The 17,939-nt window shown below is 41.6% G+C and overlaps 2 protein-coding genes across 2 annotated transcripts; both read right to left on the bottom strand.

The window, feature by feature from the left end:
* Positions 1 to 997: 997 nt before the first annotated feature.
* Positions 998 to 6,853, bottom strand: LOC311137679 (zinc transporter ZIP3-like). The gene is made up of 3 exons (XM_084172208.1): positions 6,811 to 6,853; positions 3,839 to 4,173; positions 998 to 2,774 (listed from the first exon to the last, which is right to left on the bottom strand). The coding sequence occupies exons 2-3, from the start codon at positions 4,046 to 4,048 to the stop codon at positions 2,037 to 2,039; spliced, it is 948 nt and encodes a 315-aa protein (XP_084028334.1). The 5' UTR covers positions 4,049 to 4,173; positions 6,811 to 6,853; the 3' UTR covers positions 998 to 2,036.
* A 2,431-nt stretch (positions 6,854 to 9,284) lies between these two features.
* On the bottom strand, positions 9,285 to 17,892 carry LOC311137262 (small glutamine-rich tetratricopeptide repeat-containing protein alpha-like). The gene is made up of 12 exons (XM_084171659.1): positions 17,799 to 17,892; positions 16,987 to 17,135; positions 16,758 to 16,861; positions 16,581 to 16,671; positions 14,746 to 14,845; positions 14,457 to 14,561; positions 14,209 to 14,344; positions 14,066 to 14,128; positions 10,832 to 10,869; positions 10,507 to 10,674; positions 10,181 to 10,303; positions 9,285 to 10,032 (listed from the first exon to the last, which is right to left on the bottom strand). The coding sequence occupies exons 2-11, from the start codon at positions 17,084 to 17,086 to the stop codon at positions 10,192 to 10,194; spliced, it is 1,017 nt and encodes a 338-aa protein (XP_084027785.1). The 5' UTR covers positions 17,087 to 17,135; positions 17,799 to 17,892; the 3' UTR covers positions 9,285 to 10,032; positions 10,181 to 10,191.
* Between the last annotated feature and the right edge of the window lie 47 nt (positions 17,893 to 17,939).

Genomic DNA, 17,939 nt, shown 5'->3' with positions numbered 1-17,939 from the left:
TTGCCCAGCGACAGACCCAAAACATCACTGCTCTAGAGGAGATCTGCATGGAGGAATGGGCCAAAATACCAGCAACAGTGTGTGAAAACCTTGTGAAGACTTACAGAAAACGTTTCACCTGTGTCATTGCCAACAAAGGGTATATAACAAAGTATTGAGAAACTTTTGTTATTGACCAAATACTTATTTTCCACCATAATTTGCAAATAAATTCATAAAAAATCCTACAATGTGATTTTCTGGATTTTTTTCTTCTCATTTTGTCTGTCCTAGTTGACGTGTACCTATGATGAAAATTACAGGCCTCTCTCATCTTTTTAAGTGGGAGAACTTACACAATTGGTGGCTGACTAAATACTTTTTTCCCCCACTGTACATTTTCCTTCCTCATGATGCCATCTATTTTGTGAAGTGCACCAGTCTCTCCTGCAGCAAAGCACCCCCACAGCATGATGCTGCCACCCCCGTGCTTCACGGTTGGGATGGTGTTCTTCGGCTTGCAAGCAGCCCCCTTTTTCCTCCAAACATAACGATGGTCATTATGGCCAAACAGTTCTATTTTTGTTTCATCAGACCAGAGGACATTTCTCCAAAAAGTACAATCTTTGTCCCCATGTGCAGTTGCAAACCATAGTCTGGCTATTTTATGGCGGTTTTGGAGCAGTGGCTTCTTCCTTGCTGAGCGGCCTTTCCGGTTATATCGATATAGGACCCGTTTTACTGTGGATATAGATACTTTTGTACCTGTTTCCTCCAGCATCTTCACAAGGTCCTTTGCTGTTGTTCTGGGATTGATTTGCACTTTTCGCACCAAAGTACGTTAATCTCTAGGAGACAGAACGCGTCTCCTTCCTGAGCGGTATGACGGCTGCGTGGTCCCATGGTGTTTAGACTTGCGTACTATTGTTTGTACAGATGAACGTAGGACCTTAAACATTTGTAAATCGCTCCCAAGGATGAACCAGACTTGTGGAGGTCTACCGTTTTTTTTCTGAGGTGTTGCCTGATTTATTTTCATTTTCCCATGATGTCAAGCAAAGAGGCACTGAGTTTGAAGGTAGGCCTTGAAATACATCCACAGGTACACCTCCAATTGACTCAAATTATGTCAATTAGCCTATCAGAAGCTTCTAAAGCCATGACATCATTTTCTGGAATGTTCCAAGCTGTTTAAAGGCACAGTCAACTTAGTGTATGTAAACTTCTGACCCAATGGAATTGTGATACAGTGAATTATAAGTGAAATAATCTGTCTGTAAACAATTTTTGGAAAAACTACTTGTGTCATGCACAAAGTAGATGTCCTAACCGACTTGCCAAAACTATCATTTGTTAACAAGAAATGTGTGGAGTGGTTGAAAAATGAGTTTTAATGACTCCAACCTAAGTGTATGTAAACTTCCGACTTCCAACTGTATTTACAAATAGCATACTGACCATGGAAACAGCAGGTATAGACCAGACAGGGGAAAACATGAACAGCACTTCAAATATGCACCACTGCATAATAACCACCATTATAACATTATCGTTCAACCACAAACATCAATATGTTTACATTTGTTACATATCACTGCAAGTAGTATTCTTATAAATGTTCTTCATTAAAAGGTTTCCTTTATGTTATAAGTAGGTTATCACTTCACTCGTCTTGCAAAATGCCAATAAGACAACAGTGTCTTTACTTGAAATGCTATGGAGTACTTATCCTGATATCTCTACATGAGTTTTAATCCTGTGTCTGGCAACGTATACAAAAGTATCCTGTCAAAGTGACTCACTTTACCATTACTACTCAATGGCAGGAACATGGAGTATTCCCTATGGCAGAAACTAAAACAGTAACGTAGCCTTAATAAGTAAGCAAACATGTTCCAGTGTAAATGCAAAGAAAAAAACAATTAAACTTGATTTACCACACCCCTTTACCAAAACCAAAAAAGTTTACTTTGGTAGTGTTGGTGTGCACAATGCAAAGTGTGGCCAGTAAGATCCTCATCGACATCTCAGTGCATTAAAAAGGCCTCTTCTGTCCATCACCACTTGATGAACATTAGGCCTGCTAGTACCCCATAGCCCAGTATAAGAAAGAGCACCTTTAGCAGTCTGTTATGTTTATCCTCCAGCTCCCGAGACAGGATCTCAAAGAAGGTGACAAAGAGGAAAGTCCCAGCAGCCAGGCCTTGGAGCACCACAGAGGCAATACTGCCTGCCAGGTTTTGGGCACTATTGATGCCCATGCCCAGTCCGATGCCAATGGGAATCATGAGGCTGACCGTTACACCGAGCTTGATGGCATCCCTCATTGGCAAAGCAGCTTTGGCCACACTCACCCCCAGAGCCACGGCGGCCAGGGTCTCGTGGATGCCCACCCCCAAGAAGAGGCTTCCCAGCTTGGCCCCATCCTCCTGGAGGCCCAGGGCCAGCCCCTCGAACACAGAATGGGCAGAGAGAGCCAGGACCAGGCTGGCCAGCCGCAGAGGCCCAGCTCTGGCCATCTCAGTGGGGCTGAGGTGTCCGTGGTGATGCCCATGGTGGTGGCCCACAGGGGAGCCCCGAGTGGGAGAAATGAATGGAGTGTCGTACTCAGAGTCGCTCCCAGCCTCGGAGACCCCTGAGTTAAAGGTCTCCAGGTTGATGAATGATGGCTTTTCCTTCTTGAAGGTGAGCACTGCCTGCTCCACAAAGACTGTGAGGAAGAAGCCCAGCATCATCATGGTCTCTGCCAGGGGGTAGTCTGTGGTTATATTCACCAGCTTAAGGACCTCGTCCACCTAAAGAAACAACACTCAGTAAATTAACATCAGCATATAAACATTCTACTTCTATTCTACAACAGCAAAGTGGTTGTCGGAATATATTGGAGTGGCTTCTCAACAGGGCTTCTTTCTTCCAAACTGCTTCTGAGAGCCTGACTATTTTATTTTATTTATTTAACCAGGGAAAAACACATTGAGACCTAGGTCTCATTTGCAAATGTGCCCTGGGAACAATACAGAAAATTAAATTATACTCTATTTAATACACAAAATTAAATAAATAGCAAATATTATATACAAACAATCAAACAAAACAAACACATTTATCAATGTAAAAATCCCTAGCCTTTCTCCTAAACTGACCCTGAGACAACAACACATCCAAATGAAACGTTACTTGGAGATTATTCCACAAGATAGGGGCCTGGTAGGAAAAGGTAGATTTACCCAACTCTGTGGATACACGTGGAGTCTCCAGCATTAACGCATTAACCAACCCTGTGATCTAGTGTTGTAATCCGAGTTTCTATATTTCAACAATAATGTTAAGTAAATTGGTAGTTTATTGAGTAAGGCTTTATAAACAAAAACAGAATAATTAAGTGACCTCCTTTTTTTTTGGCGAGGTCCAACCAACTTTATGATAAAGGATGCAGTGGTGAGTGTCAAAACTATCAGATGTTATAAAACAAAGTGCGCTACGATATATTGTGTCCAAGGGCTTCAAAACACTGGTAGCTGCATTAATGTATATAATATCGCCATAATCTAACAGGAATTAATGTAGACTGAATTATCGGTTTTCTACTGGTTAATGAAAGGCTATGGGAGGGGGCAACACAGTAAGAGATTTTATCAATCAATCAAACCAACCAACATTTTAGACTTACACACTGAAGAAGGGTGTAAAGCAGTGAAATTAATTGAAAACATTGAATAATTAAGTAAGCTTTATGCGACATCTTCTTGAGTGCGAACCCATTACACCTCTTTGTTTGACTGAATTGACAGGTTTTACACACCAGCCAAGCCTCTTGGAGAGCGCGACGGTTCTCTTCTGGTAAGACATGGCTACCTACCTTGTTTCTTACTGCTGGCAAAAGAGCATTGAAGCAAGTGGCCAGAAATACACCACCTCCAAAAGAATTGCAGAGTGCAAGAGCCTTCCTGTAGCTTTGGGCTTTCTCATAGTCCACCTGCATCATCAGGCGCACTGGGACAAGAATCCCAGCCAACATAAGAGCAAACACCCCCAGAAGGCAAAGGACCTTGGCCACTACTAGCTCCATTATGTCCAGATATGGTATTACTCAGTAATATGAATGGCACATAATCCTCAAAGCCTCTTCTCCTCCTTTTCTCTGTCAGGTCACAGAGAGTGGTCTTGTCATCCTGGTCCAAGAGACAATTCCAGCTGTGACATGAGCAACAAATGAAAAAGAAAAATGTCAAAGATGTGCAAACAAATTAGGTAAACTTTTAGTTTTATTTGTCATGACAGTCAGTCAGAAACTAGAACAGCCAGCTAGCTATCATTTACCTAAGCAAATATGATCAGCTTGTTGACTGGTTTGATTCAACATGATCACAGCTGTGATAGCTAGATGTGCAATCTTGAATGTTGCAAAGAATAATATATAGCTGGGCAATATGGACAAAAATCCATATTGCAATAAATTGCCTGAAGTTATGCGTAACGATAAATAGAACGATACGTTTATAAAAATGTTTTATAATATCCCATTAACAATCACCCATATTAGCAAACGTATTTCATTTTAAACTTCACATTTCTTTAGTATAGGCTACTTATCGTAATGAACGATATCAGCAAAATGCCTGCGATAAGTGATTGGTGTCGATCATTTCCGGTGTATCTCCCAGATCTAGTATAATCTTTAATATTGCATACCAAGCATATCTATGTACAGATTTGCTCGAGAACTCAAGTGTTTTTCAGTTACAACACTTTTCTGGCATCCACAGGTGTTTGGAGAACGCTAGATAGCTTACAAGCACAGGTGGTCGCCTCTGTATTCCGTCTGTCTTTAGTAAATAAGCGCTGTAAAATGGAAATATGGCCGTGAGGGAACCTAACCTTATAAAAGGTGTGTATTAATGCAACCTTTTTTTTTAAAAGTATTATTATTTCTCGCTGACATGAAAGATAAGGTCCTTATGTTTCCAAAACTGTATTGCAAGTGATGCTTGATAACGTCCAGACCGAGCAAGGCTCGTAAAAAAAAAAACCTGGACGGAAGATACCTCCGTGAAGAGAAGCTAGAGTTAACATCTATGAATAGGCTATGTACAGATCAGACAAAACATAACCTTAAACAATTTGTGATTATGGGTCTTTAAATAAATTAATGGGGCCAATGTGTGACATTTGGATACACATTTCTAAATGGTTTGAAACAAAAATAAAAATGTTTTTTATGCAGTTCCACATGTGTACTTAGAGGAATATATGCAAACTGGCCCATAACTCCACCTATACAACAACATAGGCCTAAGACTATACATCCTTTAAACAGGATTCATACAGGTATTGGTAAGTCAAATTCAATGACTTTTTCAAGCACTTATTGTAATTTTCAAGGACCTCAATGTTATACAATTGAATAATTTACATAATTGCACATATAGGGCCAAATGTAGACCTATGGTTTTAAATTGCAGGTGTAACATGGAAACCAAAATGTATTTGTCATAATAATATGCAATTTAGCAGGGATGTAGCTCAGTTGGTAGAGCATGGCGTTTGCAACGCCAGGGTTGTGGGTTCGATTCCCACGGGGGGCCAGTATGAAAAAAATATATAAACATGTATGCATTCACTAACTGTAAGTCGCTCTGGATAAGAGCGTCTGCTAAATGACAAAAATGTAATGTAAATGTCGCAGACGCTTTTATCCAAGGCGACTTACAGTCATGCGTGCATACATTTTTGTGTATGGGTGGTCCCGGGGATCGAACCCACTACCTTGGCGTTACAAGCGCCGTGCTCTACCAGCTGAGCTACAGAGGACCAGATCGTATTGTGAAGAAGCCCACTAGGCTATGTCATTTGTTGTCATTATATCCAATGAGATCCAATGGGGACCCAGGCACAACTGTCTTCATCAGTTTAATGAATAGACCAATATATTCTGGACATTCCTCGCGAACACCTTTTTTCAAGCACTTGGGCTGTGTCTGCTGTTGCATCGCATGCACCATCACAACAGCTGTTCGTCACTTGACTGTCATTCAGAAAATTCCTTCTGGATCAAATGATGACGTGTGAAAAAAGGATAGACTATCACGGCTTAAACAGCTCGACACCAAATGCAAATCCTACAAGTATTATGCATAATTATTGAAGAACCACGTTAATGACAGTATCGATTTAGTTTTTAAGTATCAACGTAGTGACTCTTTCGGTTAGAAGCATTCGATTTTGCAATCACATAATTTTTTTTTGAGATATCTGAGATCTCTATACAAAAAAACAGTCCGAGAGCTAGATTCAGGATTCTTACACGGTTCAAGTTGAATGTCTAATTTAACTGATTATTGCTTAATATATGATATAACTACAATTTACACTGCCATAAATGCAAGGACAGAAAAGTAATGTTTTAAGACACCAACCATGCGAATTGGTTAATCATAGGTTTTAAAATCAACTCGTGACTTTTTTTGAATATTGCTATGTACCCCACTTATATCTTAATGAAATGACATGAAAATAATTAGCATATTATTATCAATGATTTATCAACAGCTGTAACAAAGTTGTCCACCGTAGGAAATCCTCACTGGTACCGTAGTTTATAAAAAAATACCCTTATAGATAAACTAGCACGCATGTCAACATAAATGGCATATTAACATAACATTAGCAAATTATCGGGGCGACCAGTTGATAAACACAGCTTTCTAAGGGTATGCTAGTTATCATTAATATTCATTTGCGTCACATTGCAAGCTTCTCCAGCAGCTGAAACGTATATAATCATTTCTATCGAGCTTTTCGAAGAGGAATATGAAATAGCTCTACACTGACCTTTCACAGCTTTTTCCTCGTTCTCGTGACACTTCCTGTTCACACGACGAAAACGTTTCTGATTGGTGGAGATGCTTTCAAGACAACTGGGTAAAATCATGACGTCAGTGATCTTCAGGTCGGAAAGACGAAAATGAGGTAAAAAGTACACCAAAAAAACACACAAAAAAAGATAATTATTATTATTTATTTTTTTTAAACAAGAGGAAGAGGCTCAAACTCAGTCATGGCTAGAAGGAATACCGATTTTGTGAAAGTGACGTCATAGTCCCGTCTGCTCCACTCGCGCGGACATAGATAGAGGTGCATCAGGAATAGTACACTGCTCAAAAAAATAAAGGGAACACTTAAACAACACATCCTAGATCTGAATGAATGAAATAATCTTATTAAATACTTTTTTCTTTACATAGTTGAATGTGCTGACAACAAAATCACGCAAAAATGATCAATGGAAATCAAATGTATCAACCCATGGAGGTCTGGATTTGGAGTCACCCTCAAAATTAAAGTGGAAAACCACACTACAGGCTGATCCAACTTTGATGTAATGTCCTTAAAACAAGTCAAAATGAGGCTCAGAAGAAATGCCACCCCACACCATGACTGATCCACCGCCAAACCGGTCATGCTGGAGGATGTTGCAGGCAGCAGAACGTTCTCCACGGCGTCTCCAGACTCTGTCACGTCTGTCACATGTGCTCAGTGTGAACCTGCTTTCATCTGTGAAGAGCACAGGGCGCCAGTGGCGAATTTGCCAATCTTGGTGTTCTCTGGCAAATGCCAAACGTCCTGCACGGTGTTGGGCTGTAAGCACAACCTCAACCTGTGGACGTCGGGCCCTCATACCACCCTCATGGAGTCTGTTTCTGACCGTTTGAGCAGACACATGCACATTTGTGGCCTGCTGGAGGTCATTTTGCAGGGCTCTGGCAGTGCTCCTCCTGCTCCTCTTTGCACAAAGGCGGAGGTAGCGGTCCTGCTGCTGGGTTGTTGCCCTCCTACGGCCTCCTCCACATCTCCTGATGTACTGGCCTGTCTCCTGGTAGCGCCTCCATGCTCTGGACACTACGCTGACAGACACAGCAAACCTTCTTGCTACAGCTCGCATTGATGTGCCATCCTGGATGAGCTGCACTACCTGAGCCACTTGTGTGGGTTGTAGACTCCATCTCATGGTACCATTAGAGTGAAAGCACCGCCAGCATTCAAAAGTGACCAAAACATCAGCCAGGCAGCATAGGAACTAAGAAGTGGTCTGTGGTCACCACCTGGAGAACCACTCCTTTATTGGGTGTGTCTTGCTAATTGCCTATAATTTCCACCTGTTGTCTATTCCATTTGCACAACAGCATGTGAAATTTGTCAATCAGTGTTGCTTCCTAAGTAGACAGTTTGATTTCACAGAAGTGTGATTGACTTGGAGTTACATTGTGTTGTTTAAGTGTTCCCTTTATTTTTTTGAGCAGTGTATATTTATTGGTGAATTGTAGCTAGCCAGCAAGTGATTCTGTGGAAATCAAGTAGTCTGCTGTAGAACTTGACGCTGTGTAAGACGCACTTGTTGTAGTGAACCGGACTATGACGTAACTTTTACAAAATCTGTGTTCCTTTTAGCCATGACCGCGCAACTCGGCGGACAATCGGTCTCCCTCCACCCTCCAGCAGGAGGAGGTTTTTCGTTGTTTCGCCCACCAAGCAAGGCGTTTTAGTATGAGTGTCGAATTTGGTCAACAAAACAATTAATGGCTTATTTGATCGAATAGAAGTTTCGTAATGCTTAAGTTATGTGTACTGATATAAATAGGACACGTGACATCCCGGCAACGTTGAGAAACAACACTATAGCGAAGTTGTCTCGCGATGGCTATGCATATTCATGAAATTAGTCTATAGAGTATTAAAACATGATTACAATAATGAGATGTATCCACCAATCCAAAGAAAGGATAGGTGGGCGCTAGACATCCGTGCTGCTTTGTGGATGACTCCCCCCATTGTTAGGGCGGAGAGACATGTATCTTATTAGTATATCCATAATCTTTGGTTGTAGAAAGATGCCAGAGTCTCCGACTTGGAATTCCGAGTTGGATGACCATTCCAAACGATTTTCCCAGTAAGAGCTCGTTTTTTTACGCGAGTTCCCAGTTGTCTTGAACACACTGAAGTTGGAGATTTACGAGTTCCCAGTTGTTTTGAACGCGGCAAAAGCTTGCCATGAGCTAAGTGATGATGTTTCGAGGAAAGGGCTTTTGTAAACTGAGGTCTCCAGTTGACTAAGGTTTCTCTGCTGTAAATGTATTACATTTAAACTCCTGAGTTTACTTTGTTTTTTTGTGTGCTAAATGCATCAATATCATCAATGCAATGCAGCTTTTAGCTTTATGTTTCAGTGTGGGGTCAATTCCATCTTCAGTCAAGTCAAATAAATAATTTCAATTCACTAATATTTTCTAAATGGAATTTTCAATTCATCAATTTAATTTCAATTTATTTCCTGAGTTGAAATAGATAACAAATAGGTTTAAAATCAAGCAAACATGTTAGGCTAATTTATCAGTATGATTTAATCAAAGATTGTGAACAAAAACGTCAGCCACCCATGTTAGAAAAAACAAAAACAGTGTAACACTGACATACCCATTACAAAATAAGTGTATAATGCTTAAACAACTCCTGGATTACAGAGGACACAAATAGGTCCTATTTGAAATGCTCAATTTAAATTCCCATAATGTTGACAGTACTCTAGATACCATCCCTGCAAGCAGTTTTTCTCTGTACAAATAGATGCTTCTCAAAATGTATATGGCTGCTGAACTGTATTATCGCATAATAATCTCAAGGTGTTTCTGTGTACCTGAACTGACAAAGCTCAAGTGATGCAGCTGCATTTAGTCCACTGGGGGGACTAAATGACAACAGTTCACTGGCAGGAATTAGTAACATTAAACACCTAAACCAAGTGCTACACTGGTGTGACATTGCAGTACAACTGATGTAACACCCCAATCAATCCAGACACTTCGGACTAGATATCTGTTGAAAACAGGTTTATCAAATTTCATCATCTCTGCAAGGTTTTGTTGATCCAGTTTCCTTTAAGACGGGGGCGGAGCACACATGCAATAACTACTCAGTGATAAAGCTTTTTGTCCATGGAGTTGGGAGATTTTAAAAAAAGGACAGCATCTCTTCTCTTTTCCACACGCAAATCTTCCTCTGTCAGAAAAGGGAGAGCAGACCATTTTATGATTAGCTCTACATGTGCGCTTTGTAAAGGTGAACAAAAAACACATTGCAAAAACAACCCAGTACGACTCTACGATACATGGACCAACCCATAACCATTTAAAAATGTTAATCTTACCCATCTGAGGGTCAAGGTTGCTCTTCGTTGCTACCGCTAGGTGTCCGGCTGTGAATTTGACTCCTCAGCTGTTCAATTAGCTCTGGGTTCTGCTGTTGCATCTGCTGTGCAAATTGTTGGCCCCTAAATGGACATGGACACAGCGAGGTGATGGAATGGCAGTTACCAAGTACAAGTCACAAAAACATGAATGCATTGAATCAATGCTTTTTATTAATACTCACAGATGTTAAATGCTTTCATGTCTTTATCACTGATGCCATGGGTATAATACAATATACAAGTACTATTTGGCACAGACTGAGTAGAGCTGGTGGTAGACTTACGCTTGGATGAGACCAGAGATGTCACCTGGTCCCGCTCCCCCTACTCCAACTCCTGCTGCCGGTCCGGCTCCTAACCCTAACCCTGGTCCGGCTCCTAACCCAGGCCCTATTCCAGGCGCTGCTGGAGCTCCCATTGGCCCGTAAGCCCCTGACATCATCCCCGACATCCTGTACAACACAGACAAGAAAGGTGGTATATTCTCTACATGCATTTACTTTAAAAGCTCCCTACATTTCACAAGTAATTGTGGAATCTCATTTACAAAGTCATTGTGCTACATCTAAAAAATAATAATATTTGATAGACAATTAATGGATAACTTACAGTTGCTGTACTTGTGGGTTGTTCATCAAACCGGATGCCTAGGACAAAGCAGCCGTAACAATGTCAATACGATTTCTAATTTGGTAAACCTTTTCTACATATGCTGTGTTCATGACATCTCATCAATTCATAAATACGAGCATACAACTGGGAAAAATCCAGTTGAACGCCCCTCCAACTAATAATTACTAGTGGGAAACTCATTGAAAACATGTTTTTAGAAATGTCTGCACATTTATTGAAAATGAAATACAGAAATATCTAATTGACATAAGTATTCACACCCCTGAGTCAATACTTTGTAGAAGCACCTTTGGCAGCAAATACAGCTGTGAGTCTTTCTGGGCAAGTCTCTAAGAGCTTTCCACACCTGTATTGTGCAACTTTTGCCCATCATTCTTCTAAAAATTATTCAAGCTCTGTCAAATTGGTTAAATTGGTTGTTGATCATTGCTAGACAACCATTTTCAGGTCTTGCCATAGATTTAAGTCAAAACTGTAAATCGACCACTCAGGAACATTCACTGTCTTGGTAAGCAACTCCAGTGTAGATTTGGCCTTGTGTTTTAGGTTATTGTCCTGCTGAAAGGTGAATTAATCTCCCAGTGTCTGGTGGAAAGCAGACTGAACCATGATTACAAGCACACCCATAACATGATGCAGCCACCATTATGCTTGAAAATATGGAGGGTGGTACTCAGTAATGTGTTGTATTGGATTTGTCCCAAACATAACACTTTGTATTCAGGACAAAAATCTAAATTGCTTTACCACATTTATTGCAGTATTACTTTAGTGCCTTGTTGCAAACAGGATGCATAATATAATAATAATATGCCATTTAGCAGACGCTTTTATCCAAAGCGACTTACAGTCATGCGTGCATACATTTTTTTTTTGTGTATGGGTGGTCCCGGGGATCGAACCCACTACCTTGGCGTTATAAGCGCCGTGCTCTACCAGCTGAGCTACAGAGGACCACATGCATGTTTGTGAATATTTTTATTATGTACAGGCTTCCTTCTTTTCACTCTGTTAATTAGGTTAGTATTGTGGTGTTTTCTCCTATCACAGCCATTAAACTCTGTAACTGTTTTAAAGTCACCATTGGCCTCATGGTGAAATCTGAGCGGTTTCCTTCCTCTCTGGAAACTGAGTTAGGAAGTTTGCCTGTATCTTTGTAGTGACTGGGTGTATTGATACACCATCCAGTGTGTAATTAATAAATTCACCATGCTCAAAGGGATATTCAATATCTGCTTTATTTTACCCATCTACCAATAGGAGCCCTTCTTTGTTTTAGTTAACGGTGCACTGTGAAGAAATCGCACCGCCATTTTATGGGTGCTAAAATTCTTATAGGTCGCCTAATTTCAGTTTGTGACAAAACAAGCAAGTATAGTGTAGAGAATCATTGTACCATCTACACCGCTGTGAAATATATTTTCCATAACCAAAAATATAGTATTTTCAGCTTTTTGAAGCTGGTGTACAAAACCTAAAGTAAAAGACGCAAAAATGAAATGTAAGAATGGGAAGCACAGAAATAGCGCACATAGAACATATCTACTGCTTTTTAGACTTGCTTTCAATGAGAATGACAGATCTATAACTCATACAGTGGGGGAAAAAAGTATTTGATCCCCTGCTGATTTTGTACGTTTGCCCACTGACAAAAAAATTATCAGTCTATAATTTTAATGGTAATGGTAAAATCCAGAAAAACGCATGTCAAAAATGTTATAAATTGATTTGCATTTTAATGATGGAAATAAGTATTTGACCCCCTCAATCAGAAAGATTTCTGTCTCCCAGGTTTATTTTATACAGGTAAGTCACTCTTAAAGGCAGTGCTCCTAATCTCAGCTTGTTACCTGTATAAAAGACACCTGTCCACAGAAGCAATCAATCAATCAGATTCCAAACTCTCCACCATGGCCAAGACCAAAGAGCTCTCCAAGGATGTCAGGGACAAGATTGTAGACCTACACAAGCCTGGAATGGGCTACAAGACCATCGCCAAGCAGCTTGGTGAGAAGGTGACAACAGTTGGTGCGATTATATGCAAATGGGAGAAACACAAAATAACTGTCTCCCTCGGCCTGGGGCTCCATGCAAGATCTCACCTTGTGGAGTTGCAATGATCATGAGAACGGTGAGGAATCAGCCCAGAACTACACGGGAGGATCTTGTCAATGATCTCAAGGCAGCTGGGACCATAGTCACCAAGAAAACAATTGGTAACACACTACGCCGTGAAGGACTGAAATCCTGCAGCGCCCGCAAGGTCCCCCTGCTCAAGAAAGCACATATACATGCCCGTCTGAAGTTTGCCAATGAACATCTGAATGATTCAGAGGAGAACTGGGTGAAAGTGTTGTGGTCAGATGAGACCAAAATGGAGCTCTTTGGCATCAACTCAACTCACCGTGTTTGGAGGAGGAGGAATGCTGCCTATGACCCCAAGAACACCATCCCCACCGTCAAACATGGAGGTAGAAACATTATGCTTTGGGGGTGTTTTTCTGCTAAGGGGACAGGACAACTTCACCGCATCAAAGGGACGATGGACGGGGCCATGTACCGTCAAATCTTGGGTGAGAACCTCCTTCCCTCAGCCAGGGCATTGAAAATGGGTCGTGGATGGGTATTCCAGCATGACAATGACCCAAAACACAAGGCCAAGGCAACAAAGGAGTGGCTCAAGAAGAAGCACACTAAGGTCCTGGAGTGGCCTAGCCAGTCTCCAGACCTTAATCCCATAGAAAATCTGTGGAGGGAGCTGAAGGTTCGAGTTGCCAAACGTCAGCCTCGAAACCTTAATGACTTGGAGAAGATCTGCAAAGAGGAGTGGGACAAAATCCCTCCTGAGATGTGTGCAAACCTGGTGGTCAACTACAAGAAACGTCTGACCTCTGTGATTGCCAACAAGGGTTTTGCCACCAAGTACTAAGTCATGTTTTGCAGAGGGATCAAATACTTATTTCCCTCATTAAAATGCAAATCAATTTATAACATTTTTGACATTTGTTTTTCTGGATTTTGTTGTTGTTATTCTGTCTCTCACTGTTCAAATAAACCTACCATTAAAATTATAGACTGCTCATTTCTTTGTCAGTGGGCAAACGTACAAAATCAGCAGGGGATCAAATACTTTTTTCCCTCACTGCATGTCTATTTGAATTTGGTCAGGTCGCCCAAAAAGTTACATATTACAGCTTTCATGGAACTCACCATGTTCATGAAACCAGGGTTACTGAGCAAACCAGCCAGATCAACTCCTCCCATTCCTCCTGTCTGAAGAAAAAAAAAAAATAACACGATCAACAATTATATATTATGTATTCTCCATAGTGGTTGAGATGTAATCAACTTACTGGGCTTGGAGTCTCCATTTTCTGCTCTGCTATTTTCAGGTTGGATTTGTAGGTGTCGTTCTCTGGGTCCAACTCCAGGGCTTTCTTGTAATAACCTACAGATTCTGTGTGTTTGTTTAAACTGGCTAGAGCCAACCTGGAAGCATGGGACGTTTGAAGTCAATGTATGTTCAATCATCAGTCAATAACAAAGCAGCAACACAGTGGCCCATGTCCACGGTAACATTGAACGCTAGGGTCTAACCTACCCCATTCTTCCATATGCTTTGCTGTAGTTTGGGTCAATCCCAATGGCAAGTTCACAGTCCTGAACTGCTCCAGCGTAGTTGCCTAGTTTGCTGTATGCAGCAGCCCTAGCAAAAACAAGTCCATACAATTAGCAGTACTTCACATAAAAACAAAAGCGTGAATACATTTTTATTGCTTTACTAAAGCTGCACACATGCATGAATATCCACAAAATTTGCATTTGGACATACACAATTTGTGACTAATAGTCACAGAGTCCTCCAAGTTTAAGAGTGTGTTGGTCAATACCTGTTGCAGTAGTAAACTGCATTCCGGGGGTTTATGGCAATAGCCTTTGAGTAGAATTCCACAGCTGCCCCAAATTTCTCAACCTTCATTTGATCATTGCCTGCCATAAAGAAAATACAAATATTATAGGCCTACAAACAGCTCTTAACATTACATATGAAGAGAGCTAAGTTCACATCAGGGAAACTTTAGAGGGAGCGCAACGCTCCATATGATATGTGGATCTGTTCACATCAGGGGAACTGAGCAGGATGGAACGACTTTTGTGGAACTTCACATCTCCATTTGTCGCGTTTACATTCAATAGCATCTTTGCATCACATGATTATGCATAGTATTGACGTCAGATGGAAGGACCAATGACACAGATGGTAAACACATGATTCTGCCAGTGTGTTTGTACTAAGTTGAGGATCTTAGACTCAATGTTCATATCTGTTGATAATATTGGAGTCAGACTGCTGAAGGTATACAGACCAAGGACAGGGATTGTTGCTATTATTTTATCATGAGTCTTCCTGATGTTGTGAGATTCTTTCTGGTGTTGACAGAACACTGGAGCTGTGAGAAGAATATCAGGGCCGGCTTACAGAAAGCAGTTGTAGCACTAGAGCTACAGTTGGTAGAGCATGGCGCTTGCAACGCCAGGGTTGTGGGTTCGTTTCCCACGGGGGGCCAGTATGAAAAAATGTATGCACTCACTAACTGTAAGTCGCTCTGGATAAGAGCGTCTGCTAAATAACTAAAATGTCAAATGTATGGGGGAAATTAATTGCTGCAGTATAGCCTTTCCACTCCGTTGTGTCCTCCTCCCAGAGTGCGAAGAGCCTTGGCGTGACCCTGGACAACACCCTGTCGTTCTCCGCTAACATCAAGGCGGTGACCCGATCCTGTAGGTTCATGCTCTACAACATTCGGAGAGTACGACCCTGCCTTACACAGGAAGCGGCACAGGTCCTAATCCAGGCACTTGTCATCTCCCGTCTGGATTACTGCAACTCGCTGTTGGCTGGGCTCCCTGCCTGTGCCATTAAACCCCTACAACTCATCCAGAATGCCGCAGCCCGTCTGGTGTTCAACCTTCCCAAGTTCTCTCACGTCACCCCGCTCCTCTGCACACTCCACTGGCTTCCAGTTGATGCTCGCATCTGCTACAAGACAATGGTGCTTGCCTACGGAGCTGTGAGGGGAACGGCACCTCCGTACCTTCAGGCTCTGATCAGTCCCTACACCCAAACGAGGGCATTGCGTTCATCCACCTCTGGCCTCCCTACCTCTGCGGAAGCACAGCTCCCGCTCAGCCCAGTCAAAACTGTTCGCTGCTCTGGCACCCCAATGGTGGAACAAGCTCCCTCACGACGCCAGGACAGCGGAGTCACTCACCACCTTCCGGAGACACTTGAAACCCCACCTCTTTAAGGAATACCTGAGATAGGATAAAGTAATCCTTCTACCCCCCCTTACCCCACCCCAAAGAAAAAAATAAACATATTGTAAAGTGGTTGTCCCACTGGCTATAAGGTGAATGCACCAATTTGTAAGTCGCTCTGGATAAGAGCGTCTGCTAAATGACGTAAATGTAAATTTAATTATGAGTACACGATGCATGGAATGTTAAGGTATAAGTTTATGAAAATGTGTAATCTTATTTTAAAGAATGTAGTTCTGTCCTTGAGCTGTTCTTGTGTATTAATGTTCCATAATATGTTATGTTTTATGTGGACCTCAGGAAGAGTAGCAACTGCTTTAGCAGTAGCTAATGGGGATCCTAATAAAATACTTAAGCTGAAAGTGAAGACTGAGTAATGCACAAACTATTACAGGGGAGGTCCTACCGTCAGTTTTGAGTCTCTCTGCCTCTGCTACTTCCTCCTCAGTGGGGGAATCTGTGGCTGTGTTTATTTTCACCTGGGGGGTATCTGGATGCTGCAACAGACAGTCAACACATCTGAGACAAAAAGCTATTGACCACATAATCACCTTCATATTAAGTGGACATCTTTTGAGTCTACCTTCTGTGTCGCAGAGGCAAAAATCTCTGGTAATGTTTGAGTGACAGATAGGGTCTGGTCGTCGGTCGAGACCTCGAAGGCCGTCTCCAGGCATTGGACTGCAACTGGAAAATAATCAGATGTTGAGGAAAGGCAATGACACCGACTGGACACAGTTGAGTCCCTGGCCATCGTCCAACATAGGGTGTGAACCCATCCCCTCAGAATTAATCTTGGCTTCCCAACGTACCTTCTAAACTTTCCTGAGCATCTGACGATAGACTCCCAGAGCCCAGTTGATCATGAAGAAACTGAATGATGGAGATGGCAAGACGCTTTGTGTCTGTCATTTTGGATTGAGGTCCAAACCTCTCAGTAGAATGTGTGTTGTGAGGGCCCCTGATGAAGAAAGAAAGATAATGAGATGATGTTGTAGGTCTAAAAAAAACATATCCATTGTAAATAACTTGCAACTGGTTGGGATTAATTGTAGCTATAACAGTAATTTAGAGGATACATTATAACAAAGAAGCCTATACGTTACCATCTGTTTAAATATCGGACTAAAGCTCACCATGGAGTGGCGTTTAGTCCGTTTGTGATTATAGATAGTTTCGTTTCTTAATCCTAGGCTAATAGCTAGCTAGCTTGTTAGTAAGTATGTTGACTTGGCAGGTGACGTTGCTAGCTAGCAAGAATGTTCTAGCAAGTTGCTTATGGTCGGCTGCTAACTAATGCTAATACGGCTAACACAGCTAAATTGGCCTACCATGTGAAAGCCCTCCGTGTATTGCCAAATTAACAGACGAGCTAGTCTTGCTTACGTGCAATGGAGCTGGTTAAACTTACGTGGATAACTTAACTAGGGCTAACTGGGTTTCTTGCTTGTAGCTATATAGCTAGCTTAGCATTGCTGACATGACGCCAATAACAAAAGGCTTTCTGAGCACTTTACCCTGATTTACTCAACCAACAGATAGCTATGTGGTTTAAAGCACGTTTAGCTATGCCACACAACATAAGATATATACAAATATGTTAGCTAGCAATAATTATACTTACCAGTTGCCTTTGCTTCAGATGTTCCTTGCAGTAGCTGGTGGTGATAGCAAAAATGGTGTTGACTTTCGTCGCATGTGTTATACGTCATAACTGCGAAGCCTGAAGCATGCGTCCCTACCTCAGTGTGCGTGCCTCCAATTT

The sequence above is a fragment of the Coregonus lavaretus genome (genome assembly GCF_964263955.1).
Source record: "Coregonus lavaretus genome assembly, chromosome: 11".
Classification (NCBI taxonomy): domain Eukaryota; kingdom Metazoa; phylum Chordata; class Actinopteri; order Salmoniformes; family Salmonidae; genus Coregonus; species Coregonus lavaretus.
Note: the sequence above shows the minus strand (reverse complement) of the source record. Positions and strands in the feature narration are given on the sequence as shown.

Bases quoted from the DNA above. Each gene is read 5' to 3' on its own strand.
- LOC311137262 (XM_084171659.1), bottom strand. From the start codon at position 17,086: ATGACAGACACAAAGCGTCTTGCCATCTCCATCATTCAGTTTCTTCAT. The intron at 16,672-16,757 runs GTAGACTCAAAA...TGTCTGTTGCAG, and splicing joins TTGCCTCTGCGACACAGAAG to CATCCAGATACCCCCCAGGT. The intron at 14,846-16,580 runs GTAGGACCTCCC...TCTTTATGGCAG, and splicing joins AGAGAGACTCAAAACTGACG to GCAATGATCAAATGAAGGTT.
- LOC311137679 (XM_084172208.1), bottom strand. From the start codon at position 4,048: ATGGAGCTAGTAGTGGCCAAGGTCCTTTGCCTTCTGGGGGTGTTTGCT. The intron at 2,775-3,838 runs GTAGGTAGCCAT...TTGTTTCTTTAG, and splicing joins TGCCAGCAGTAAGAAACAAG to GTGGACGAGGTCCTTAAGCT.